The 27,701-nt window shown below is 40.6% G+C and overlaps 1 protein-coding gene across 1 annotated transcript; it reads left to right on the forward strand.

The window, feature by feature from the left end:
• The first annotated feature begins 343 nt into the window (after positions 1 to 343).
• lrrc75bb (leucine rich repeat containing 75Bb) lies at positions 344 to 27,624 on the forward strand. Its single transcript, XM_018671326.2, has 4 exons — positions 344 to 1,323; positions 6,442 to 6,570; positions 9,580 to 9,692; positions 25,064 to 27,624. Exons 1-4 carry the CDS (start codon positions 1,033 to 1,035, stop codon positions 25,665 to 25,667), a joined length of 1,137 nt encoding a protein of 378 aa, XP_018526842.1. The 5' UTR covers positions 344 to 1,032; the 3' UTR covers positions 25,668 to 27,624.
• Positions 27,625 to 27,701: the final 77 nt, after the last annotated feature.

Here is a 27,701-nt window from a genome sequence, read left to right on the forward strand (position 1 = left end):
TATCGGTTAGTGGTAGGCTATGACAAATGCTACAGGAGTTGTATTAAAGAGCATCACTGTAGCAGTAGGGTGAGGCATTAAACCACCAGCTGCTGATTTGTTCTTTTTTAGAGATGTATCACAACTAATCCACTTGTTTTAAACTGATAGTCTTTCTCATGTTTTTTTTTTCTAGTATTATAATTAATTCTGTCCATCAACTCATCTGTGTTGGCTTGATCAATATTGTTACTGTTTTAATGGATACCCAAAGTTAAGCTTATGCAGTCTACATAACCATTGAGTCTCTTTTGCAATTTCAACTGGGGAGTTTTAGCATTATTACTTAGCATGGGTGCCCACCCTGCATACCTGTCATGATTGTACAGTACTGTCCACTGTCTCCAAATCCTAAGAAAGTTAGCACACACTGGTTTGGACAAAACAATATCAACACTTTTAAAAAGCAATATAGTGCAACACCTGTGTAATAAACACATATTTAGTTAATTGTCCTTTTTGGCAAAACAACAAAATATCTATCCATCCATCCAGTCTGTTACATTTTCATATCACCAGATTATGAAATTGTTACATAAGACCCTACAGGATTAAACAAGTCTACTTTCTCTGATTGATTCTGTGTCAAATAAATACCCTGTGCCTCGTGATGTGGGGTCAGACAAGAAAACTAAGCTGGGAGCCGTTTCCTACAGGAGTCTCACTCTCAGGCTGTGCAGAGTCACGATCTGATTGGCTGAGGAGCGCACCAGTTCTGAGTAAAGCAAAGGATGCCAGCGTGTTCAGGCAGTGCATGGACGGATGCAAGCAGGGGGACGACGACGAGACAGGGCGCACATTATTATTATTATGGTGATGCCTCACAGTTCTGACCAAGCTTTAAACTTTATGAGACACTATTTCACTGCAGGTAGATGTATTTCGGCACATCCCGCTGCAAGTTAAGTGTGATGTTTTGGCTGCATGTTGTAAAATCCCTCTCACCACCACCGCCGCCGCCGCCACTTATACCGACACATCCTCTCAGGAGTGATGGGTTCTAAGTTGACCAGGCAGAGAAGTCTCGATTTCGAGGGCAAATTGTCCAAGAGGAGACGGCAGAGAAATGACATCCCCGGAGAGAGCGAGAGAAGTGGCGGCAGAGGCGGCGGGGACTTGTTGTTTACCTCCTTGATGCTCAAGTCCGACAAGCTCCCAGGGATGCTGCGGAAAACCAACCACAGCCCATATGTCAGACGGGTGACTTGGATCCGGGAAATCCAGAGGCTTCTCCGGGAGCAGAAGATGGAGCAAGCAGCGGAAGTGCTCAAACTGCTGAGAAAGGTGAGGGATTGACATTATTTTGGATCCTTTAGTGTTCGTGTACTTGAAACTTTGTTATTGACGGAGGAAACGTGATTTAATTGACGCTTTAAGCGGGGTTAAGATATACACACGTGTGCAAAAAGTTCTTTCATGAGTTTCATGAGCAAATCACATTTAGACTTTGTCTATTTACTGAGAAACTACAGCAAGTTTTGCGTTAAGTCTGTAAAATGCATAATACAACAGCTGTGTATGCACATGTTGTGTCCTTACATCACAGTAAATCTGTCATGCACTTGCTACGGACGCATCTAGTTAAAAGCTCAGCTAGAAATTATATAATGATCACATGCATCTGCAATTGTCAGTGTGTTAATCATTTTCTAAAAGTTAAAATCATGTACTCATTTACTTTTCGCAACTTCTCATAAACGACTTTAGTGCAAGCCTTTGCAATAAAGACACGCCAAAGACAGTGGACTCTTTTGGCTTCTTTTAAAATTCCTGAGGAACAAAGTAGTACTCATAATGCCTCATTTGGTGAGACTCTGGTCTAAATCACCCACCTGTTTTGTCTGAAAGGGAGCGGTCATAGAGCCAAGTAGTTCGTGCTCTGAATATTCAGTGAGCTCCAAATCACACAGAACACTGAGTGTATTTTATGCCAGCCCTTCAGAAAAAACCAAAGCCATTCAAATGGGGAATTAGCAAAATAAACTAATATTGCTTTTATTCCTCAATGTGGCAAACCTTTTGATTTTAAGTGAATGACTGTTATATTTATACTGAGTAACTCTTATTGACAGAGTTAAGACTGCAAGGTTAAAAAAAATCTTGAGTAAATAACCTAAATGAATTGGAAGCTGCCATTGTTTACTGTTTCCTGTGTAAAGAGGGTTTGAAATATACATAAGAAAGAATGTTAAATATACAAATCCACATATAAAGGCACAGTTAATCTAAACTCAAATGTGGTATTGCTAATCTGTCCCTGTTGCACAGCATTGTGCAAACGGCTCTTTGCCGCAGTGTCACAGCTCCGAACTATAGCTAAGGTAAGGTTTTTCTGTCTTATCTGTTACACATTCCTGTGTAACACCTTCCCTGGTTTAATCCTCACTTTCTGAAGATTTATCCAAACTAGAGAGAAGAGGGGAGAGGAGAAAAAAAAAAATTGTTTCTAGAGCTCAGCTTGAGCTTTCTACTGCCTTCTGGTAGCTGTGCATTGATCAAAGGAGAACAGTTTTGAAGTTCAGACAAAAGCAGTTCTGATCAAGAGGGCCCCCTGTCATGAAAACTCCCTGCCCATCTGTACGCTGCCGTAGAATAAATTATACAGATGTGTGCAGATTAAAGCAGGAAACAATGCTACGGGTGCCTGAAAAGTCTGAGAGTGATAGATTTGTAAGTATCTCTGCACTGAAACCATTGACTGAGGATATAATGCTGTAGGTGTGGAATGAATTTAAACCTCTTTGTAAAGCATTATATTCATATTTGTGTGAAGCAGGAGGGACATGACTCATGTGTAGCTTCCTCTAAGACTTCAATGTGTCTGTCCATATTTATCAAAGCAGTCCCACAGTCACTCGTATCTTTTAAGAAAAAGGATTTTAAAGATCAACATGTAGGGTTTTCTCCATAGCTCTGCATTTAAACTGCTCACAAAGCACCAATACTCTCTCCATCGCTCACTGAGGTGAAGCCAGAGAGCTGCTACTGTTGTATGTCATTGGGGCTGAAGCCAAGTGTCTGACTAATAATACTTTCAAGACTGAAGGAAAAAAAAAAACTGGCAGTAGATCTCCTGTTGTTGTTCTCCAGTAGCAAAGCAGCTTTTTCCTGCAGGGATGGATGGATTTGGAGATAATCACCTTGAGATGATGGATGATGGAACATGTCTCTTTCACAAAGAGGAAGTCATTACAAAGAGGAACCAATAACAACAGCCTCCTCCACACTGTATCTCCATCGTAGATCTGCCTTCTGGGCCATTAAGTTAATTAGTTTGGGATCTTCTAGATATTCATTAGTAAACAAAGAATCAGCAATATACTCATATCAATTAAGCTCTGCAGCATGCACACTGGGTAGCCAATGTGCAGCAGTGGAGAAGACGCTAATTAAAGTGTCCTCCGTTGAGTATGAAGACCTTTTAGTATGACGTCTATGGTTAACTGTCACAACACACATTTTATTTATTTAACTTTAAATGCATCAATAAGAAAAAATGCCAGACTTTAGTGCCTGTGTGATCATATTAAATGTTCATCCATGCATCCTTTAATCTACAGTTATGGTGAGAATGCAATTGTTTTTTTAGGTCAAGGGCGAGGGATTAAAACACAATACCCTATTAAAAAAAAACTGTACTTGACACAGACCCACATTACTGGAATTGCTTGACAAAATACAATAGATGAGAGAGCCAATACCACTCTCATGTTGGTACACTAAATAGGCTACAGTCTGCAGCTCGTTAGCTTAGCTTAGCATAGATACACAGTTTGTTAGAGTGGTATCAATCTTCTCATCTGACTCTCAGCAAGAAAACAAATAAGCACACAATGCATGTGGCCTGTAGCTACAGCACAAATATAAAAATTCATGCAGTGGAGTTAAGTGTTCATTTGAAAGTCAAAGAGTGAACACTAGAGACTCACTTTTGGGTGGTGAATTATATTTCAATAAAATACTCATTTATTTAGATCTGAAAAATGAATAAAAGCACAAAGTCTGTAGAAAGTTCTCCTTTACTTGAGGGACACGTCACAAACTGTCTATGACTGTAGCAACATCAGTGGGGATGTGAGCAAAATGCCCTACTGCAAGAACAGTATACCCATGTGTAAGAGCATATAAGAAGCTATTCCTCATATGTCCTCTCACATCTGACTAAGCTGACATATTGACCTTGTCCTCCGCCAAAGCATTGTTGCCCCTGGCTGGGCATTAGTGTCTTTGAAACTTCAGGAAAACAGCTTTACGTTTTCACATGACAACCATGCAGTTATGACTTCATACCCTGGGTTTTGAAATGATTACATAAAGGGTCACAACTTTAAAGAACATTTAATCTTTAACTCTAAGAGAAAAAAAATTAAGTAAACAAAACTGGAGTTGGAAGGTCCATCACCTGACAGCTGTGACATGTTTCTTCCACCGAAGCAGAAAACTGTGGGACTGGATTTGCCGCACTGTGCAGTATATTTAATTGGATTCTAATGAACTGCATGTGTGGGATGATGTTCTGCAATTTGGAGCTCAATGCTTTATTCAGACTTTTTGTTGATGAGGCAGACATTTGATTAGATATGCTGCTTTCACAAGGACATTTGTTGTGGGATCTGAAGTCATGCAGGCATGTACACAGGCATCCTGTTGGTGACAAGTAGGAAAATATTTCATGCTTTTATGATTAGGAATCAGTCAAATTAATCCGTGGGATCAGATCTCTGTGTGTATTTTAGTTTTAGCTGTGAATCCCACACAAAGCTGTACAAAAACATATCTGATGCTGTGGCTTCACTACATGGTTAACACACTTCATCCTCATCATAAAAATAATCCTCAATTTCCTCCCAGCTCCTGTTTTTGGACAGTGAGTATCCACGGTCTGTACTAAATGAGGTTTATTGAAGGGAGAGTTGGTCTGGAGGATAGCCCAGCGCCAGGGAATCCCACAGAGCTCCTCTGTGATAAATCAACTCAAAAGCTGGAGGAGGAGAAAATGCTGATGGGAGTTTTCCTCTTTGCGTCCACTATGCCCCAAAGTGTTAGGGCTGTCAGAGCGTATAGAGCATAAAGCATGTTTTACGCAGCCTCCAGCCTCCTGCCTGCTATTTGAAAAACTGTTCAGCTCCTATAGAGCTGACAGTATTTACTGTTCAGCTTGTACAGTTTTACATGATATAAATATCCCTAGTGCTATAAACAAGAGGATGATGCTCCACTGAAACATGTTGTATCTGTTCTTTTCATGCAGTATGTCTATGATATAACAACATGTAAAAGCAGAGGAATCATCTTTTAACAGTTGTTGCTATGGAATAGGAAAGAAATAATTCACTTTCTTTCCTCTTACTACAAACCTTTCATCTTAATATTTTGTTTCATCTGCTCAGTTTCATGTCTTCCCTGCTGTGTGCTGTTGCTTTTTTAATCTGGTATAGTGTGTGTGCCTGTACTTGTGCTTTTCTCTATGTGAGGACCAGACCCTACAGAGTGGGAACATTTTGGGAAAGTGAGGACATTTTGGCCGGTCCTTAAACTTTAAATGGTTGTTTGAGGGTTAAGACTTGACTTTAGCATTCAGGTTAGACTTAGGTTTAGGTTAGGGTTGAGTAATGGTTGTAATAGCTGGGGTTAGGAAAAGCATTATATCAATGAGTGTCCTCACAAAGACAGAAGTGTGTGTGCGTATGTCTGCCCCGAAAAGGCGATGGATGGCACACGCTGGTGGGGCCATTTGATGTGTCTGAAAATGTTATATCTCAAATACTGGCTGTTAGTGACACGTCAGCACTCAAAGCATCACCTAAAGATGCAGCATCAATATATTTACATTGTCACCACAAATAGAAACAGCCTGAAGATGATACAAATATCATCATCCCCTGGGGATGTGTCCTGGATCCTTCTTTTATTAAACTGTTGTGCACATCACACAGTCTTTTACGAATGAATTCTGAAGATTAAAGGTAAAGGCAGAAGTGCATTTAACAGGAAATCAAAAAACATTTTCCTCAGATGGTTTAGTGTCGTGTTTGGTGAAAATGATAGGAAGTCCCTGTGGGCAATGCTACAAGTGAAACCAGCACACATACACACATATATTTCCTCAGATACATACCACCCCCCACCCCTAATCAGCTGGGTGTTAACACACGACTCTGATGGCAAAACCTTATCAGCTCACAGCCTGATAGCAGTGCAAGATGAAAGGGGATAATGAACAAAGCTTATAATCATCGACAATCTATTTTCATTAAAGTATCCATGAATTACCAGTTGAATATTGAATTAAGCTTGGCTCAGACATGGCTGTTCTAATCAAATGAATTTCTGAATTTATACAGTCCATGTTAGACATAGAAAGAGTTAACCAATTCACTTTCCTCTCTCCTTTTCTCTCAGGACTTGGGCCTCCAGGGAACATCTCTCAATGACATTTTGTACAAGAATGCAGCTTTTCTCAACCTGGTGGACCCCATTTCCCATGAGCTGCTGCTCAGCCTGGCTCGGGACCTGCAGTGTCCAAAGAGGGTAGGAATCATGAAAAACTATCTCTTTGTTCGAAACACAACAGGCTCCACATTAATTAACAGAACTACAATTCGAAACAGAACGGAGGCAAGCTGCAACATGTCCACATTTATTAGCCATGCCTCAGTGCATATGTCATGTTTGGTGTCATGCTATTGTGACAGCAGTGAACTATCAGTTTGCTTTCTCCAAATACATCTTAGCTGTTCAGCCAACAGCATAATGGATCACTATGCATGTCTTGACGTCTTTGAATTATGTTCAGTATTCAGCCTTATCATCTTGTGATTGGCTCAGGGTCAGCACAACATGTTCAGTCAAGTCAAATTAGTTTTATTTATATTGCCCAAAATCACAAAGGGGCTTTACACTCTGAACAACATACGACACCCTTAATCTTTAGACCCTCGATTCAGGTAAGGACAAGCTCCAAGAAAATTCATTAAAAGGCCTCAGGACGAGCAGCAGAGAAGGGACCTTCCTCCAGGACAGGCACACAATAGATGTTATATGTAGAGTTCATAGAAATAATAGTGGTAAAATTACAATATGGAAAAACAATATGTGCTAAATAACAAGCAATATACTGCATGAGAAGAAGAGATCCTATCAGTGATCAGTAGGCCTTCCCACCATGCAAGCAATCTTGCCATTGCAGAAAATAGTCATGAAATTTAAACTGCAAATTGTGTCTGCAACAGGTATCTTCTTTGATATTGTGCGTAGGAATTTTGATGACAAGCTACATGTAAAAAATTTGTTGAATTATTTGCTGCATTAGACTAATTGATTTGACATTTTTGGATGTTCATTTGTTTAGCCACAGTTCACAGTGCATTCTATGTAGTTTCTTTTATCATCAGTGTAAAATCAGATGAGAACTACTCCTGATTTCCAGCTATAAAGAGGGACATGTGCATGCTGTATGGTGAGTTAGAGAGGTCAGGGATGAATGGTAAGGCCAAAGGGAGGTACTGGGCCAGGGTTGGATTCAGCAGTGGCACAGTGTGGTCTGTCTTCCCTGCTGCTCCTGTGCTCTTTCAGTGCTCAGTGGCAAATGGGCAGCAGCTGCGCTCCAAGACCCGCAGGTGTATGAGACTATTGGTTTTGGTTGCTTCCTACTGGCAAGTGTGGGCAGGTGCCCAGTGGTCATCACGCTGAGGTCAACGGGGCTGGTGGCCATGGTCAAGTGGCACTGTGGCCCGTGGGGCAGCATGGCTTTGGCACCAACAGTGAGAGCACTTTCAGGGCAGTGACAGATGGCAGGTGGCCAATAGGATCAAACAGGAGAAGCTGGTGCTGCCAATTGTGCTAGTCCAATTGTGCTGTGAAGTCAGCCGAGTCCCAGGCTACAGACACCTCTTACTGTTTGTAAGGAACTGCACAAAAAATATTTGTTGGTCAGAAAAGGGCGAAGGAGAGGAAAATCTCAAGAGAAGTGTCCAAAGAAGGGTCGTGATATTTTTCAAAATGAAACATAGGGTTCAACCCCACTCACCACCCCAGTAATTTTTGTACAGTCCCTAAAGGTACAGACCTAAAGCAAAGGGTTGGTACAGCGAAAGTACAGTAAAAGATTTGGTCATATCAGTAACAGTTGTGCACAGCGATGTAACAGACGTGACTGCACAAAATGCAGATTTTTTTCATCAAGACAAACTCAGATAAGGATTAAGGTCAGATTTATATGATCAGTAAAATCAAGGACTGGTCCTTTAAGACATAAATTGTGGTTTATCTGGACCGAGAGTCAGCTCATCCACTTGTAGCTTGGAATATAAATCATATATATTAAAAATTCAAATTACATTTCAAACTCAGGTATGAAGGTGAAGACATGAAGAAGCAACTCAGAGAAGCTGTAAAACGCAGACCCAGGAGCCATTACAGTTATCTCAAGTCTGTACTTATCTGTTTTAGGAAAAGATGGGGTTTCCTTAAGATAAAGTCGCTGTGGTCTAGTTTTTATTTACCGACTTGAGATGATAATCACCTGTAAGAGACTCTAATCTTATCTCTTTTTGCTTTGGTGAGGAAAGCCCGGGAGGAAGGAAGGGAAAGTGAGGAGCTGGCAGCAATGTTCTCCTGACTGGCTGGCGACCCGTGGCAGGATACTGTCAGACGTGACAAGGATATAGAGGGGCAGTATGCTGGATTTAGGGCCTGGCAGCATCTGTGGCCACTATTTTCAACCACATTGAGATTTATTTAGATTATATATTCAAAGACATATTGAGGGCTAAAAAAATATATCATTTGTTGGTGTTTTGAATTTCACGGTCATCAGCTACAAACAGTTAATTTAATGTATGTTTACTTTTGATGCACTCAGGTTGACAAACCCATGATTCATTTCTAATAGTGCTTATAGAATTATAGTGCTGCACATTTAGGGACTTTGTTGATTCTTCCAGACCACTGTTTTCTAATAATACTTTCCCACTGCGAATCAGTATGCACCGCTATAACATCATGTTCAGTCATCCAAGTGGCTGCAACAGCAGTACTGAATGTTTTGAAGTATAAGACATGTTTGTTTGTCGCCCAAGAAAAGAAGTGGCAGCGGGAATGGTTAATCGCCTTAAGGTAAATTGCCCCTTTCTTTTTTTCTCTCTCGCCACATTGCCTCTTTCTTGTTGTCGTGTTGTACCATTAATTAGATTTAGCTTGCTCAGCGCAACCCATTCCATTTAAAGTCTTTGACGGAGGAGGAAGCGAGAAAAGAGAAGGCAAAGAGGAGGAGGATGAGGAGACATGGAGGAAGACTGAGGCAAAAGGGACACTAAATTAATGTTTTGATGTAGGAAATGTTTGATGCAGCAGTTTTCAAAGGATAAGACAAAGACTTTGTTACCAAGTGAAAATCAGTACATCAGTAGTTTGCAGGGATAAATAAAGGGAGATCCAGCATTCATAAATGATTTCTACTTTGTAGATATTTAACCTTGTGGAATAGGAACTGGCTTTGTATACACTGTCTATCATTCGTCCTTTGTGTGTGCATTGCAGGAGACTGACTCCCTCAAGTCCACCAACAAGATCTGCCGCCAGCTGATTTACCACCTGACCCCTCACTCCAAGTGGACGAGACAGAGCGTGCCCAGGAGGAAGTCTCAGGCCTGGTGAGTGTGTCCTCTGTGCTGTGCCATCACTCCTCAGATCGACAGTTCCTGCCACAGTAAACACATCCTTGCCGCGCGCATTAGTGCCACTCATAATCCTCCATAGGGTCTCTCTGAAATTCTAGTCTGACTTAGAGGAAGCCTGGGACAAGTCATTTGCCTGTTTCTGGGAAGATTTTCCCCCATTATTACATTTGTGATAATGTGTTAATTAGGTTTTAGGGTTTTCTTGTGGTGTTAAAATTGTTACTTCCTGGGAATCACTCGCTTTTGCAAGATCTTTGGGATTTCTTGCCACAAAGAATAACTGGTTTTAAAAAACAGAACTGCAGATAATTTACAATAAAACAATAACAATAAAATGATTTAATATGTTAGACTATGTGGTGATTATCTCTTCTCACATGTATGCCATCTTTGAGGTGAAAAACAACAGAATAATTTGATCCTTCAACAGATCATTAGTCTTACATATGAGCAGTTATAATGCAGAGTCTGACCATTACACTGTGCTGACCTGAGGTTATTATTGCTCCAGTGGCAGGGAAGGAATAATCCATCACATGCAGAGAGTTCGGTGTGTTATTTTGTTGGGATAGCATGAGGAGCTAGAGCACTGTTCACAGACAGTGATAACGTTAAGGACAATCCTAAACACTCACTGGGACAGATTATTATATTAAGTTTAGGGGACCTTTGTCACTATGGTTACAGTAATAGAGATGGTTATGGTTAGGGTACGACTGTGGTTATGGTTATAAAAACAACACTGACTGTCAGTTGGAAACAAGAAATGAACAGTCATCTCCCATGTTAAAAGCCAGTGTTTTGGTGTCTCTTCCCTATATGGACTTTGTTCCTCCATAACGGTGTCACCTGACTTGCTCCTTTGCTCCCTTCATAATTGTTTCAGCCACTAGTACACCTTATCATATTAACATAAACATACAAAAGTCCACTGTAAATTGTTTCGGAGCATTTGGTGCCTCAACGTTAGTGTTAATGAAGTTCTTTACTGGCCTGAGCCTAAGTCATCCACACCTTCATCTGTTAATTAAAGGTGAAATAAATTGGGCCACGTCCCTGGAGAAACTCAAGAAAAAACAAACTTCTAAATTTTGTGCTTTTAATATGTTGACCCAACAAGGGCTGAATTGAGGGCAGATGGACTTGATAGTAGACACTCAAAGTTGCTTCACCTCTCAACCAAGAGGCTTCTTCAGTTCTCTCTTTGAGGTGGAAAATAACACATTGCCCACCCAAAAGATTAATATGATTCTCTGTTCATCAGCAACAAAACTGAAGAAACATCTTGGATAAGAGGTGAAACGTCTGAGTGTCTACCATCAAATCCAGATCCCCTCCAATCAACCCTCCTTGAATAACCATTTTTCCTTTTGTGCATTTTATTTTTTTAAATAAAAAAAGTTAAAAAAAAAAACCTTTCTCAAGTTCGCATCCTCATACTTTTTGTTTCTTAATACACGAAGGTTTTGTCCACCATATTCTAGATCTAATTTGTAGTCAGGATTTCACTGTGAAGTGTCACTACAATGGTACGTCCATTTTCTCACTTGCCTCAGCAGCAAAACCAGTTTCCCACCTGATACTATCGTGACAAAAACAGCTCCACACCATTCGAAACAGCAGCCATGAGAAAAGAGATTCGTTTTTCAGATTCCCACATCATTAATGTGTACTCCCAAACTGTCTCCAAGAATGATCTGCTGAAACAAGAAACTAAGATAAGTAGCGTGATTGAATAATCTGAGATTTGAACTTGAGCCATCAGAGATCTCATACTGATCATCCACGCTTGAGCAAAATAAAGAACTAACAACAGAAATACACTGATTGTAGCAACTGTGAAAACGCTGTGTAAACAAATAAAAATGCTCTCCAACTCAAATTAAGTAACACTTACATTTGTGGAGATGTTATGAGGGGGAAAAAACCCATCTCTAATGATAATCATGAGGCTCCCTCTCCCTGAGCAATTAACCCAGATTGAAAGATTTTTTGACAGCTTGAGTTAACTTCCCGCCCAAGTCTCTTGGTTGCAATGTTTCGAAATAACACTCAACACAACAACAAGGCAGACTCTCCCAGTGTGCTCATTAGCAAGCTCTGTCTCTCTTTCAGCCTCCACTGCAACCATCCAGACAGCAGCACTTTACTGTGGGGCTCAAACCAGACTTGTTCCTTTTCTCCATGATTATTACGCTCACTACAATGTGCAGAAATTAATGTCTGTGGATCAAATGAAGCATTAAGACACAGTTTACATGATATCAAATGCTTTTCTGTCATTGATCCTTTCATTTTAGCCCAATCCGCCTTTCTCTCTCTCTCTCTCTCTCGCTGTCTGTCTCCTCCTCTTTCACCTTTCTGCTCTCCTCTCTCTTTTTTCCTTGTTCCTATCCCCTTGATTCATCCTATTTTAAAATCCCTTCCTTGCATTGATTTTCTTCCTCTCCTCTTTTTCTGTGGGGACTTTTTTCTCTTCTTCTTCTGAGAGTCCATTTTGTTCAACAGTTGCCACACAGAGCGGTTCTGCAGTTTGAGCTGAGGCTCTGGGGAAACGCTCTTGTCAGATGGAGAGAAAAAGGGGGGTGGGGGCAGGGGCGTGGAATCACTGCAAGGTTGCCGATTAGAAGTCGTAGTATTTCCCTCTTTTTCCTGCCTCGCCTCGAATTGATCGAGAATTTGATCTCTTCATATTTAGGAATGGAAAAGCATTAGCTATCACATAACCTATATTGCACTGGTACATTCTTATTTTCTCAGTGAACTAATATTGAAAAGTCTGTTTTATGAATCTGGGAACGTGCTGCAGCCCTGCTCTCCAACTGTGCCTCAAATTGGATTGGTTTCATGAAATATATGCAATTGGCTGCAAATCTTCCAGAGATCACACATAAATCATAACTCCTGCTTTATTACTCCAGCCTGTGTTGCTTTTACAACACTGTAACTGCAAAGCAAGTGTGTCACACTTAATATATTATCAAGGAAATTTCATTTTTTCTCTCTGCAGCTGCATGTGCCAGGTTTTGGAAAAGTACAATATTGCTGAGTCCCCAGAGGAGTTTTTAATGTTATTGTAATTGGTATTGAATTTCAGATTCATCAAGCTCATTTTTTTATTGTAAAAAAATTGCCCTTCCAGCACATTTTGATGAGATTAGACTCCAATTGCAGATGCTATTTCATTGCTTGTCTTTAGTGCAAGGCAATAATTGATGCTTACAGCAGCTATTGCAGACTTCAGTACAGTTAAAGAAATTACTGTGGTTCAAGAGGACTTCAGTGTTCGGCCTCACATACTAAGAAGACACTCCAAGTGTTGAAGGAATTCTGCATGCATCTGCATCTTTATTTGAGTCACATTATTGACAACATTGTTCAGCAGGATTAAGTTAAATGCTAATATCCAGTCATGCCAACCGGTGATAAGACTGAAACGAGTCATGGCAATGACAGCTGTTTGGGCAGGTGTCATCAACGGTGGGTGAGCGTAGATAGTCTGTCTGAGTCCTGATATTTGACCCGGACCTCCTACTGGTCAGACTAAAGTGCCCTTCCTCCCACGACTCACACTGTGAAAGCTGTCCAAAAGTCATTTTATCACTTTCATTTATCTTCATATGAAGCTTTTACAGTCACTGAACACAGGGTTACTGAAATAGTGACAAACAGTACTTTACCAGCTGCCAAAAATGCAAGTAGCCTGCATCCTCATGAAAGTAATAAAACAGTATTTATGGAAACTTTGTAATAACAAATACTGTCGTCAAATAGCAGGAGACCACAACAGGCATTGCTCTGCTGATTTCACTATCAACAACAGCATCTGGCAACATTTAACATTGCGAAAACGTTTGAAAACACATGTAATGTTGCACGAGTCAGACATTATACAATAAAATGTTCTCAAAGAATACAAAACATTTGACCATAACATGTCAGCAGTTGTGTCATGTCTGACTTTGTCATCTTCATGATGCAAGCAACAATAAGTAAAACACTTAAGAAACCAGGAGTACGAAAAAGACTGAGTCAGAGAGGGATCTGCAATCTTTCATTCAAAAAAAGTACAAAAGGTCTTAAGACTGGTCCTGAGCTTGACCTCGACTCAGACCCAGTCTTGACATGACAAAGATGCTCTTGCCCTTTTCCCATGTCCCATAAATACAGGGGGATTGGGCAAGAGAGGGAGGAAATGCTTAATTTTTTAGCACTGACTTCATACATACTAAAAATTCATCATCTCAGGCTGCTAAAGGCATCAGTATGCTTCCAACTCAAACAGCTTCTCAAACACCCACCACCTTCACCTTTCTAACATCAAAATTGGGAGGCTGAGTCACACAATCTTTGTAGTTTTCCAAAACTGGCAATCCAACAATCAGGCTGTGCTCAATCAGTGACTGGCCAGGTGTGCAGACCATCCAACAAGCACTTCTGATGACGCATATGGCAGTTAAAGTGTCCTGATTTGACACCAGACAACAGAGTGCAAGAACCAGATGCAGCCCAAAGTTGTAGGTCAGAGCTGACAAAGTTTCAGATTCCAACTTTCATCGCTAGAGATTCTGCTCTTCTAAGTGTTCAAGATTAAATCATCTCCTATCTAAACCCCTATCCCAAAATCTCCCAGCTCAGGTCTTGAAATACCAACTCTCTTCCCTTACATAAAATCATCCTGTGCTACTTCCACTGGTTCCCTGTAGCTGCTCAGATTTCAAATCCCAGATGCTGACAGACAGAATGACACTAAAATAACAATGTCCATACTGTACCTATAGGTCATTGTCTGTCCTGCACACCAGCCTGTGTCCTGAATAATGACTCCTCCAGACTACGCTTACAAATTAATCTCCTTATCACTAGTAATGTCCTTCCCACTTCAACAAGGTCACCACCTTCTCCTTGTCTTTGCTCACCGGACAGAAAACTAATTTCCTATAGTGGCACCTTACGTCATCCTCTCACTTCTGAATCATACCCTGGCAAGCATTAGCCGGTGAAAAGCCGTCTCTGCATCTTGTCTAAAACTATATTTGGTTGAGCTGTGAAAGTTTTTTTTTACATGTCTGTGTAATATTCTGGATGCTTATGACCACTTTTTCAAATGCATCTCAACGACTATATTTCTATCCTCGGTTTCCTCGACGGCTTTTCACCGGCTAATCACCAGAGAAGTGCTCACTGGGATTCTCTCTCCAGTTTCTCCCTGCTCTGCTCACGATAATTTGCTCTAATCTTTAAAGAAATCCCTTCTACCTCCCTTCCTCGCTGTTATTTTGAGCCCTTCTCCCTTATATGATCCTTCCAGGGCCGCAGTAATATTGTCAAGACACTACACCTCCCACCTTTGCAGTCCTCATTGTCGTGTGTGTTATTGACCTGTGAAATGAATCTTATTCTGCTCATTCAAGTTCATGTCCACACTGAGATAAGTTAAAGTCTATCTGAAAATCTAGTTTTTTACAGATATTTCATGATTTCCAGAGCGGCTGTGCCTCAGTACAGCCCTAATGCATGGCGTGGCACAGCCTCACAGAGCTATGGTCTTGTTTATGTTTATTTACATCAGTCATATGGAGCAGAGTAATATATGACTTGAGAGGAATGACAGAGAGAAATGTAATATTTCAACAGTTAAATTCTGTTGTTGGTCATCTGGATGCAGCAGCCACTGACTTGACTTGGACCCCTGGAAGGCTGAACAGGCTCTGACTCAGCACGCCTGACCTCTGCCTAACCTACAAGGTCGACTCCTGAGGCGAGGGCAAAGAAATCTGCCAGCACTGGGAAAGAGCATGTGGAAAATCTGAATTTTTGTTTTATTTCGAGTGCACAATCACAGATATGAGCTGTTTGATACAGTTTGCTCTCTCTGGTCATACTTTTATTCAGATATGAAGCATTTCACTTGACAGCATGCTGCGCTCACTCTGCTCTATCCACTTTCTATTTGACCTCCACTTTTAATAGAGACTTAAAGATCCAGCCACTATCCTCGCCCATGAATAATTGAGGGCTTCCCATGGTACAAACTGAGATCCTGGAGGATGAGGGGGAGGAGGAAGAGATGCTCAGTGTCCGCTCCAATCTACAGGGCACAGGGCCATAAGGAGATAATTAGAATGATTAAATATGTTGATAGGTAAACATAAGGTTGAAGGTGTTTTTAATTGAACAGAAATTGAAATTTCAGCATGCATGCTGTTGTAAATATCAGCATTTTCAAAACTTCCTTCGTTTTTATCCAAGGATTTAACCCCTCTTAACCTCTCATTGATTGAATTTTAACTGTAAATCTGAGATAAGGCTGCTGCTGCTTGTGAACAACAGAAACAAAGATTGTTGTACTTCTGATGATCTGTGGGTCTCGATCCTTTAAGGCTGATGCAGATTGCTCCCCCACCCTCCCATCAGGCCCCTCAGTCTGTGTTCGGAGCCCTGCATTTTAATGCTGGTTTCATAACTGTGCCTTGACATAGTATAGCAGACACAGGCGCACTCCTCCATGATATATAGTTATGTAATGCAAACTGTTTTCTATGCGTTCTGTCGCAGTATTCTTTTCTCCTAAGCATCCAGTTTGTCGCATCAAATCAAATCATGGGTGAATTTATAGCTCACCCGTGGAGTACATTTTGCATTTTACACGCTGCACAGTTGCATTATGGTACATTCAGTACCAAACGGTTTTATAATCATTGGCACAACAGCGCAAATATGCTCTTATCTTTGGTTATAAGTCACATATTATTAGGAGTAATCCATGTCTCGTCCATGTTGGGCTGTCTGTGTTATTTCTGGTGTAAACTGAGAGTAGTGGAGTGGAAAGTGAGATTTACAGATGAAATAAGGACTTTTTCTTCCTCCCTTATGTTGTCTTTGCTTCCTCCTTTCATTGCTCTCTCTCTCTCACTTTAGCATGGGCTGTGTGTGGCATTAAAGAAAAATGTTACTCCTGTTTCTGCCGTTTGGCATTTTTCCCACATTCATGCCCCAAGAGCCCATGAGAGGAGTATGAAGGAGGATTAACAGTTGCTGCACTCACTAGACCCCCTTTTTCTGTCTTATGTGCTAGTTAAAACTACACCTTCACATCTGTACAAAAGACTGGTGGGAACTAATTGTGCTACATCCTCAAGGATTTGACTTGTCTGCGTAGAAGTTGGGAGTACTTTAAGGGATTTGGCCCCTGATTTTAATGATTTGTGTCATTTTATGATAGATTCCCTTTTTTATTTTTAAGGGCGCATGTGCCATGTTCCTATCACTGCTTTCAGTTCACTCTGTGTTGACATCAGCATTGCTACTTTCCCCCAAAACTCTGAATTCAAAGTTTCCAAGAACCAAGTGACTGATCTGAGATGTCAAAACACTGCACTGCCCGGAGCTGCTCCATTGACAACGTACAATGGAGGAAGCCTTAATCGCCCCATCCGCTAAATGTTTCACTGAAATTTAATCCAAATCCAAATGAGCTTTGAGGCTATTTTTTCCTTCCCAGAAAATGTGCCATTATCCCCATGAAACTAGAGGACATTGGATAGTATATGCAATCACCACTTTCATGTTTCCCAGTACATTTTCTACAGAACTGTAGTATCAGTGTGACAGGCGCACAGTTGAGAAAATGGCATATTTAACTACATTTTTTGCGCAGAGTGACTGTAAAGGGTTCTCATTAACACAGGCCAAACTGTCCTGAAGTGTGAGAGTCACATATTTGATGCTAAAACTGAGCTGAGTTAAACAAACTGGTTCTATAGCCCAGGCCTGATGGCACATTCAGATAAAACACAAGCACAGGAAACAAAGAAGCAGTCCTTTACCAGCTCACTTTTCAAGCATGAGTTTGTACATTGGACCCTCAAGGCTCTCCCACGGCCATGCCAGACTACTGCACATGTATTATACAGATGCCTGGAGGCAAAACAGCTCAGATCGATCTAAGGAATAAACAAGTCAGGACCAAAGCGTTGATGAAGCAGACATTGATCTGACCAATCCCACGGGTCTGTGGAACAGCATCCACAACCAGTGTTTCTCAAGTGCTTTTATTTCATTCCCCTGAAATGAGTCAAGAGTCTCTGCATGCTCAGCAGGAAATAGATTTGAATTTGTGGAGGAGGAGAAGAGTTTCTCCTGAGATACTATATATTATCTCTGATCGGCTCCGTGATACACTGAAGTTATTATTATTATTCCTAGATATAAATATTTTCACAACCATTTCTATCAAGCTGACTGTGAGACAATCACCTAATAAGGTATATTTTAGAAAGAGTTCATAAGTTGTAAATATTTTTAATGGTTGATAAAAGATTTAGTAACAATTTAAGGATCAGCAATAGCCTAAATCATGAATAATGAGAACATCTTTTGGGTTGCCAGGCCAGCATATATCCTCCTCTAGCATTAGCTTTGTTAACCAACTTCCACTGTCTTTTAATTTTGCTGGTTTATTCACATCAATAAAACCGTGAAGAAATACTTTCACAATTATGCAAGTGTGCTAATTTGCTTTCTTTTGAAGAATTAAAAAAAGCCTTTTGTTAGCTTAAACAAATAAACTGTTAGTGAGCTTTAGCGCTGAAACAATTAGTCAATTCATCAATTAATCTAAATAAAATTAATCAGCCGGAATTTTTGGAATCAGTTTACCATTTTTCAAGCATAAAACACCAATCATTGTCTAATTTCAGCTTCTCCAATATTTTTTCTCCATGTTTTTGTTTTACAGTATGTCATTGTAAATTCATTGTTGGATTATAAATCTTTTATAAAATAAATAAATGGATCAAGAAAATGATGATCAGATTGACTGATTATAGAAATATTTCTTAGCAGCAATCTTAGTGGTGTCAGTCTTCTCATTAGTGTCAGAGGCACACACAGCACAAAAGCACATATCCCAAGATGTTGTACTATTTCTTGAATCCATTAGTTACAACTTATGAACCCTGTACGCAGTATGTCTGGAGTATAAAGTCATCAACCCCGGTAGCTGTAGTGAAGTCTCTGTGAACATACAGCAGTGCTGAAAAGACTGTGAATTCTCAGGAAAAGTCAAGTCAAACATCCATCCATCCATTATCTATACTGTTTATCCTTTAAAGGTTGCAAGGAGCTGAAGCCAGTCCCAGCTGACATTGGGCGAGAGGCAGGGTACACCCTGGACAGATCACCAGTCAATCGCAGGGCTGACATATAAAGACAAATAACCATTCACACTCACAGGCAATTTAGAGTCATCAATTAACCCAAGCATGTCTTCAGACTGTGGGGAGGACGCTGCAGTAAAGAAATCAAACAATTAAATATATTTGTTTTACCAAGCCAGACAGTCTTTTCACACTCACTGCCCATTGTTACATTAAATCACATAGTAACTGAACAGGAGGAAAGGAATATAATCTTTAACACCCCCCCGGTCTCTTGATGTATTACTGATTCATGAGAGTATATGAAGGGGAAAGTGTATTCTATGTGGGTGGGCAGATTACAAGTTTCTCCTGCCATTTGCTTTTAACTCACCCTGGTGGCAGAATACTGAAGTATTGTAAAAAAAAAAAAAAAAATGTCACTGTACTGCAATCTAGGAGAATATATGCCACTCATAGCCCTTTCTGAAACATTCACCTCTTCATTTCTCCATCTCCCTCTGGTTCAGTGTAGAGGAAGGGTTTGGTTGCATTCGAGTGGAAATTGATTAGCAGAAAAGCAAAGGAGAGGAGCTGCAGACTAACGCCGACAATGAGCACTTAACTTTTGTAACATCAAAAGAGACAAATACACCGACAATGAGTGGCACTGGGCCTGGGTTAAAAAATGAGTGCGAATACAGAAATCAATGGATCTGCCATGACCTATAATGAAGAAGCTTTTATCTTGTCTGGGGATGTATAGCACAAGAGATTAAAGATGGAACAATACAATAATCTATGTGGTAAATAACAGTGCAAACAAGCAAAGTGTAAATATTGTGTTATACTGTTAAAACACATTTCCATTATGCTGCATAAATAGACACTGCTGGAGGAGATGTGTCGTGTGTGCAGTTGTTACAGTTGTCTTTGGGCAGCTGAGTCTGTCTGGATAAATCTCTGTATCATCATTGGCAGCCTGCGAGAAAGATCAAGCCACTGTAGGTTTGTTATCTGGTGTGAACTCCATCCAGGGCAGTTTAAATACAGACTGAATCACTAATTCTTCAGCAGTGTATCCCTCAAAAATTCAGTTTCTAAAAATCATGCTTCATTAAAAGACACATCCTCTGGTTTTGCTCTGACCTTTTCCGTAAGCGCAACTCTTTCCCTGCACTCCATTTCAACATCACAAATCCCAGATGTTTCATTTCCTACCTCTGGGGTTTACATAACTATAGAACAGCAAGGACCCTTGTTCAGTGCGTAAAAGTTAACAACATCCCCAAGGAAAGACAGGCTATGAAAAGCAATTAGACAGTCTGCCTGAACCCACATTTAAGCAGCCAATAGTTTGACACATGAGAGTCAGTTCTTATTAGATTCCTGCACTGTTGTATCAGTTGCTCCTGAGGATGTCAATAGATGGATTTGTCTCAGTTGTTTGCTTTTAAATGAGTCTCAGTACAGGGGACGCTCTTGTTTCGCATCATGTTTATGCGGGTTGACTATCCTTTGAAGTTGTTTGTGTCTGTACTGGTCCAAGAGGATATGCACCACTGCCTACGAGCATGGCAGCCACATCAGAGGGAGTGAGATGAGACATTTTGTTGTTTATGTTGTTATCATTTCATGGCGATGGACTAGAGTTTACACTGTGGCTTTAGAAATGCTAGCTGTGCCCTCGGGCCTGCGCCCAGCCGAGCAGCCTGTAGGTGGAAGTGCGCCCACGTAGTCGGGTGGCGCCGGATTTGGAAGGAAGTCTGAAGTTGTCTTTACTCAGTCTCATTAAAAGCACATTAGAGCCCACCCTCCGACTGCATCACCCACTCAGCTACAGGCCCTGCCCTTCCTGTCACATGGACTAGCTCTTCCCACACATGTATAAGCATACAGGTGAGAGGGCAGGGCTCCAGCAGAGGCAGGGAAACCCTCCTATAAATAAGAGAACAAAAGTCGATGCTAATAATCGGTTTCATTACAGTAAAGTGCATAAGCTGCACAGCAGTACAGTAAATCCTCTGAAGTCACAAGAGTAGTCAGTGTGCCAAGAAGCTGCAGAAGCAGTAAGGCTTTCCCAGAATTTTTAAAAAACTACAATGACACAGAAGTCAATGAATCTATTAGTTGAACTTAGAGAAAATGTATCATTAAACATGAATTTAATAATCTGTCAGTTGTTTTAAGGAGTTTGTCATGCAAAGGAGATCAAACATTTACTGATTTCAGCTTCCTAAGTATGAGGACTTGCTATTTTAATTGCATATCCTTAGGTTTTGCACTGTTGGTCAGACAAAAGAAGCTATTTGAAGAGGTCACCTGAGACAGCTGGAAATGATGATGGACATTTTTCAGTATTTTCTGTCATTTTAAGGACTAAACCTGTGGTTCCCTGGCATTTTGGCTTGTTAACCCTAAAAAAAAAATCTATTTTTAGCAGCTACTTTGTTGCAGGTAGCATATATCTACAGATGGTCACAAAAGGAATGATGATTTTGAATATTTTTAGGGGCCTACAGATACCCACAAGACCTTAAATTTATTTTTGCAATTTTTTAGACGGACCTGAAACCCCAGCACACAAATCATTTGACTAAATTATTCATCAATTAATGGAGAAACTAATTGAAAGATTATTGATAATGATGATATAATTGATAGTTGCGACCCTAATATACCAAACCAAAAAATGATGATTTAAAAAAACTACAGGAATCATTTTCACATGAAAACTGATGTTAATATTTTAATCTGTGCATAATTATTTGGGCCTTAAGTGACCAAAATCCTGTTTTAATTCCATAACCTTTCAAGTGAGCCATTCACAAAGGATAAAAGAGAGAGTGAATACAGGTGCTTCAGCATATCAAATTCAGAACAACAGAGACAGTAAGATTGCATGAGGAAAAAAAGAAAAAAGGCCAAGAAATAGAAAGAGAAAGAAAGTGAGAGGCAGTGAGCAAGAGTGAGGATATGAAGGAGGGAGAGATGAATTATAGCCTACTCCTGGAATCAATAATCTTGTGAATCACAGCCCTGGTGTGCTACAGATCTTTTTCTCTCTCTTAACCGAGCAGAGAGGGTGACTGATGTAAAGAGCGCAGCCTGCCGATTTATGAGGCTCCTAGACAGACCAGAGAGCAGAGAGAGATGCGGGGATAATCCTTACTGTGCCTGAGGAAACAGAGGGACAAGCAAAGGCAAACGGGACTAAGACAAAGAGAAGATAAACCTAAGGCCAGTTTTAAACACAACATTTTTCTCCTGTTTGTCAGCTTTTTTAAACAAAGTCTCCCACGCTTCCACTTTATTATCATTTGTTTGACAGATGTCTTCCCTCTGACTCCTTCCAAGTATAAAGTGCCAATAAAAACAAGAGGGACTTACACACTGCAGTAAACTCTGCCTTAACACTTCAGTGCTACCATGACATGCATGCAGATGCCTTATAGTGCTTATGCATATTTCACTACATTCTGGTATAAGGAGAACATTTTGTCTCATATTGCCCAGTGCTTTCAGAGACAGTGAAGGATACAATGATCCAACCTGACAGATGTGATAGTTACAGTAGTACTTTTCCTGAAGATGGATTCACTTCACACCTGTTGTCTTAAGTCATTTGGACTGAAACAGGTGATCACTCGCCTTTATCACTCACCCAGTTTTGTCCCTCTACAGTGTGTCCGTGCGTCCATCATCTACCCTTTTATCCTCCTGTCTGTACCACATATTATCTTCAAAGACATTTATCAAATTCTGACAAGACTTAAAGGAAAAGTTTGACATTTTTGGAAAATATGTGTATTTGCTTCCCTGCTTGGGGTTAAATGAGAAGATTGTTTCAACTCTTATGCATGCACAGGAACTATAAAGGTACAACCATTACTTGAGCAACGTAGCTTTGCGTACCAAAACAGTAGCTCACTAAGTAACACACTGTATCTTGTTTGATTTGTACAAAAATCAAAGTGAAAAAACACAATTCATGGGGCTTAATGTGACCAGCTATGTCTAAGCTAGCTGGCCACTAGCGATAGCTTCATATTTTGACACAAGCTTATTATTTGTTTACACTCTGGAAGGTGAACTGATAAGGGCTACTAAAATATAAACAGACACAAATTTAAATACATGATTGACAAGGGTGCAGAGAGGTGCTTTTTGGAAAACCTATACTGTTATTATGAGCTTTAACTCCCATGCATCACACTTAACACGTTACAGCCCTTATTTCTTTTTCTACTTTAAATAACAGCATCAACACACTTAAATTACATGACAGCTAAACATGGCCAAATGTCAAAACACAAAGATTCAATACAGTAATTGAAAAATATTTATTTAACAACCCAATTTAGTTACTCAGTGGTACCATCCACGTTGGTGCGTTGTTGCAGGTCGTATGAAATCCTCAAGGTAAATATTGTCCGTACTCACTGTTCCTTGGAGATGGCAGAAAGCTGTTAGTAACAATCAACTCAAACCTCTCGTCCAGTGGTTAGCTGGACGATGAAGAAAACCCGTCTGAGTCTTGGTCCACGCGCAAAATGCAGGTTTCTCTGGCAGTGGCAGGTCCTGAGCACCTATACTGCAGCAGCATGTGCGGTAGCGTCCGAAGCACACTATCGACAAAAATCACAAACTCTAATAAACTTCTTGTCTGTTAACAACAAATGTCCATATTATTGCAGTTTCCGGATTCATACTCACTCGAGGGCTTAGTGGGGGGAAAACGTGCTTCCTACAGGCGCGAGAGCGACAGCTAGTTAGCTAAAAACAGTCCACGCGCGGCTGTGGTGTTTATGTTAATGTAGCAATATTACTGACTTTAACCCGCAACAAACACTGCTCATTCTCACACTCTTAGAACAACACCGACTCTTAACTTGGATGAAATACTTTAATTTGACAGTTTAATGGACCTACAAACAGCACCTAGCACCTCTCTGCTCAGACCCCCCTGTCTCATCGCTCTGAGTTTAGTCCCACCCCTTTAAGAATCCGGTAGGGTACAAAATCCCGACTTGACCTGATTGGCTGATAATAGACACCTGGCGGACATGAGAAGTTCAATGTCGACTCAAAACAGAGGAAATTTCAGTATATTTTGGAAAACCCACATTTCTCCATACTGATGCCAAAAATTACCAAATTCATATTCATATTTCAAGATATACAGTATAAGGACTGAACTGAAGTGCATTTTAAAGAGGACAATTGTAAACAAAATTAGTAGACACAGTAGACATGACAGGAGTGTATCAACTCTCTCATCTGAGTCTAAGCAAGAAAGTAAATCCAATAAAACTTTTCTTTAAGGGCAGGATGTGCGCTATTAGTCCATTTTGGTATTTTCAGAATCAATGGAGTGACTATAACTTTTCTCTGTTTATTGCTACCATATTTTATGACAGTTTTTATGTGATGTTGATTGGGTACAACATCAGAAAAGGGGATATCAGCAGTGAATTCTCTTGTTTTTTTAATTTGTAGACCAACTCAAGTGGTTTATTCACCCAGACACAAGTGAGCTGATTTTTAAAAATCTATGATGAATCTCTCTCGTGAATCTCTGAAAATGAGATATACCCCAGGGGTGCAACTACAACCCCAGCTCAAAAGAAGATGACACATTTATTTCTAATTAGGCCGGACAGGAGGTTAAAATGTTTATGTTTACCTTATTCACTCTAATTTCTTGTCATTTTTTTTATTCATTTGTAGTCTTTGATGGTTGATGTGTACTTAGAGACTTAACGCTGGCTTAGAGATGGCTTTACAGGAGAGAAGCAACACCCGAAACTGAAAACAGCTGGCGCCTTTCAGTGGATGACATTCAGCCCAGGAGACAGAATTTGTTGCTTGAGGGACTCAGACCAAGACACATTTAAATGCAAATTCTCTTCTTTACATTATTGATTGCTACACCCTCTACACTTTACTGTTGGATGCTGTTTCTTTTTTGCATACTTTGCAGTTTCCCTCCGCTTGTGGGACAGTGTGGTACCCCATTACAAGAGCCTTTTAAATCAATAACCTCAGTATCATTAAGTAAAGATCATTTGTCTTTACACACATTTGGAAAACTGACTGCTAATGCTGAAGAATTTGCACACTTTTAACACTAACAGATGGCAATTTTGTGCCTCAGAGATTCAACTTGTAAACAACATGAACTCTGTTTTGTCTCACACACAGTCTGAAGACCACCCTGAAGAAGAAACTGTCAGGAGATGTGGTCAACTTGTCAGGCATCCCACTGTCTGGCCGAGACGTCCACCGTGTGGCCTTTTACCTCCAGAGCAGCAGTGACGCGGTGTCGGCCGTGGACCTGAGCTTCACCGAGCTGCAGGATGAGAGCTTACGGCTGCTGCTGCCTTACCTCAGCTGCCTGCCAAAACTCACCATACTCGCAGTCAATGGCAACCGCCTGACAGTGGCCATCCTGAAGGACCTGACAGACACTGTAAAAGATCCCAAGAAGTTCCCCAGCCTGGCCTGGATTGACCTGGGCAACAATGTTGATATCTTCACCGTGCCACAGCCGCTTCTCGTGGCCCTTCGGCGGCGCTTCGGCTTGCGCAGCAGCCTCCCCACCATTTATGAGTACAGTGAGGCGCAGGCATTCGGTCGCTACAACCCAAACATGGAGACCTCCGTGGAGGAGCCCAGTCTCTACGAGGAGGGAGATGTAGAGGATGATGATAGAGAGGAGGAGGAGGACAGGCTGGAGCTTCAAGCCTGGGGCTTTGGAGAAGAAAACATGTCAAAAAATGTGCCGCTGCACCTCTGTGGGAGGTGATCGCCCCGAGCTGCTTTCTTTTAAACTGGCAGCCCCTTATATCCCTCTGTACCACCTCACCCTGAGCCTAGCCTCCTGTGTTAGCAGGTGTCATTGTGGCAGAAGATGCTCACAGTGACCCACATGTTTCTGAAAATAACTTTCAAATAAGTAACTGTGTTGTGTTTCCCTCTGGATGCTCTGTCTGCTGAAACCCAGCAATGCAGTGCAGACATCTCAGTGTTTGTACAGACAATAAGAATATATTTATATGGATTGATTTCACCCTCATGTATCCAAGAGAAGCTAAACTGAACTCAACAGGCTTGCTGTTTTCAGGTGCTTTATGTCCCTAAAGTTTTGTGCTCTCACACCTCGATGTTTCCTGTTATCTGCCACTGTCCATTGGAGCAGCTGGGGGTTAAGTGCCTTGCACAAGGGCACCTCAGCAGTAGCTGTTGAGGACTAGATGAGCGCTACTAATTCCCATTCCCCGCACACTATTTTTTTCTAGCTAGTTTGGCCTCTCTGACAACTTTGCCTCTGCTGCCCCCGTTTCTGTGAGAAGTCTGAATAAAGCAAAGTAACTAAATGTCCTACTTAAGAAATCAATTGGTTTAATTTCAACTGATGCTCTTGCCATGGTATTTATATTTTTAGTAAGAGCTCAGCTGCAGTGAGATTGTGTTCACATAAAATACACTTCCAGTGTTTTTTTCTGTTGGGTCACAGCACTCATTCAGTTATTTTTTAAATAAATCACGACTTAGTATAAATAAATGAAACGTGCTGAATCCATTTTTATTTATATTCCAGCCACTGGTCCTTCAGCACATGTTGATCTACCAATGCTGCAGCTGAATTGAGAGAAGCCCCAGTCTGATACACACATGCAGACATGCAGATGACACACACGCAGCGTTTGGTCGTGAGCTGCCGATGAACTGATTACTGCCTCTATCGGGTCTCGTCAGGCCCCTCCAGTCACAGATGGCGAGCAGGAGATCTTTTTTTTTCCAACTAAATAGGACTAGCCCCAGATAATTTTGTCCACTGGTGGTTCATGAGCGATTCTATTTATGAATCACACCATAAGCAAACCAGAGAGATGCCTGCTCTGTTTTTAAAGGCATACACAGAATTGGCATCACAAACAGCTCTGCTTCTGTCTTCTTCCTCTGTGGTGCTACAGTCTGCACATAAATCTTTGTTGTGGCATGAATAAACTGCATCGTTTTTTTTGTTTTGTTTTGTTTTTTTAGATGTGTAGTTGTCATCTTTTTGTTTTGTTTTTAAAAATGGGCATGACTGTTCACTGTAGCACAACATCAGACTCCATAGAGAAATGTATGTAAATGTATGTAATGTATGTACATTGATATCCCAATAAATTTTAGATTCTTTTTGTGGGTGGGTTGGATAAAAAATGCAACATGTCAACACAACTCTACAAGAGCCCACACTTTCACTGTCCTGCCTACAGATGTTAATGTGTTCTCTTTCCATGCTATTATTCAGGAAAATCTGTTTATTTGTGTTTACAGGGATATTAATGAACAGGATGCTTGGTTTGTGTGTGTGTGTGTGTGTGTGTGTATGAGAGCATAATTAGAGTGTGAGCCTGTGTGCATGAGTGTGTTCTGGACATGCAGAGTAAATTACTACCTTTGATCATAGAAATGAAATGTTTACTCATTTGCACTTTAAGGACAGCTCCGTCCCTGAATACACAAGCTTTGTTTTTCTGTGTTGTTGTTGACATAAAAAGCATACTGAGTCATTCACATCCTAAAGTAAATGTTTAAGTTATTGATAACTCATCAGCCTTGATACAAATTACTGTCATGATAACATTCATTTGTAAATTTATTTAATTTCACCCCCATGGCTCATTAAATTATGGCTCGCTTTTAAAATAAAAGTGATGTTTGCCTGCCGTTGCTTATGAAATAAACACGATTTGTTTGCCTTTTGTGGATTTTTCCTCCCACGCTGTTTATACCAAAGCTAAATATCTTTGGCTGTTAAATGTTCACCCACTCACTGACATTGTCT

The sequence above is a fragment of the Lates calcarifer genome, linkage group LG9, assembly GCF_001640805.2.
Source record: "Lates calcarifer isolate ASB-BC8 linkage group LG9, TLL_Latcal_v3, whole genome shotgun sequence".
NCBI lineage: Eukaryota > Metazoa > Chordata > Actinopteri > Centropomidae > Lates > Lates calcarifer.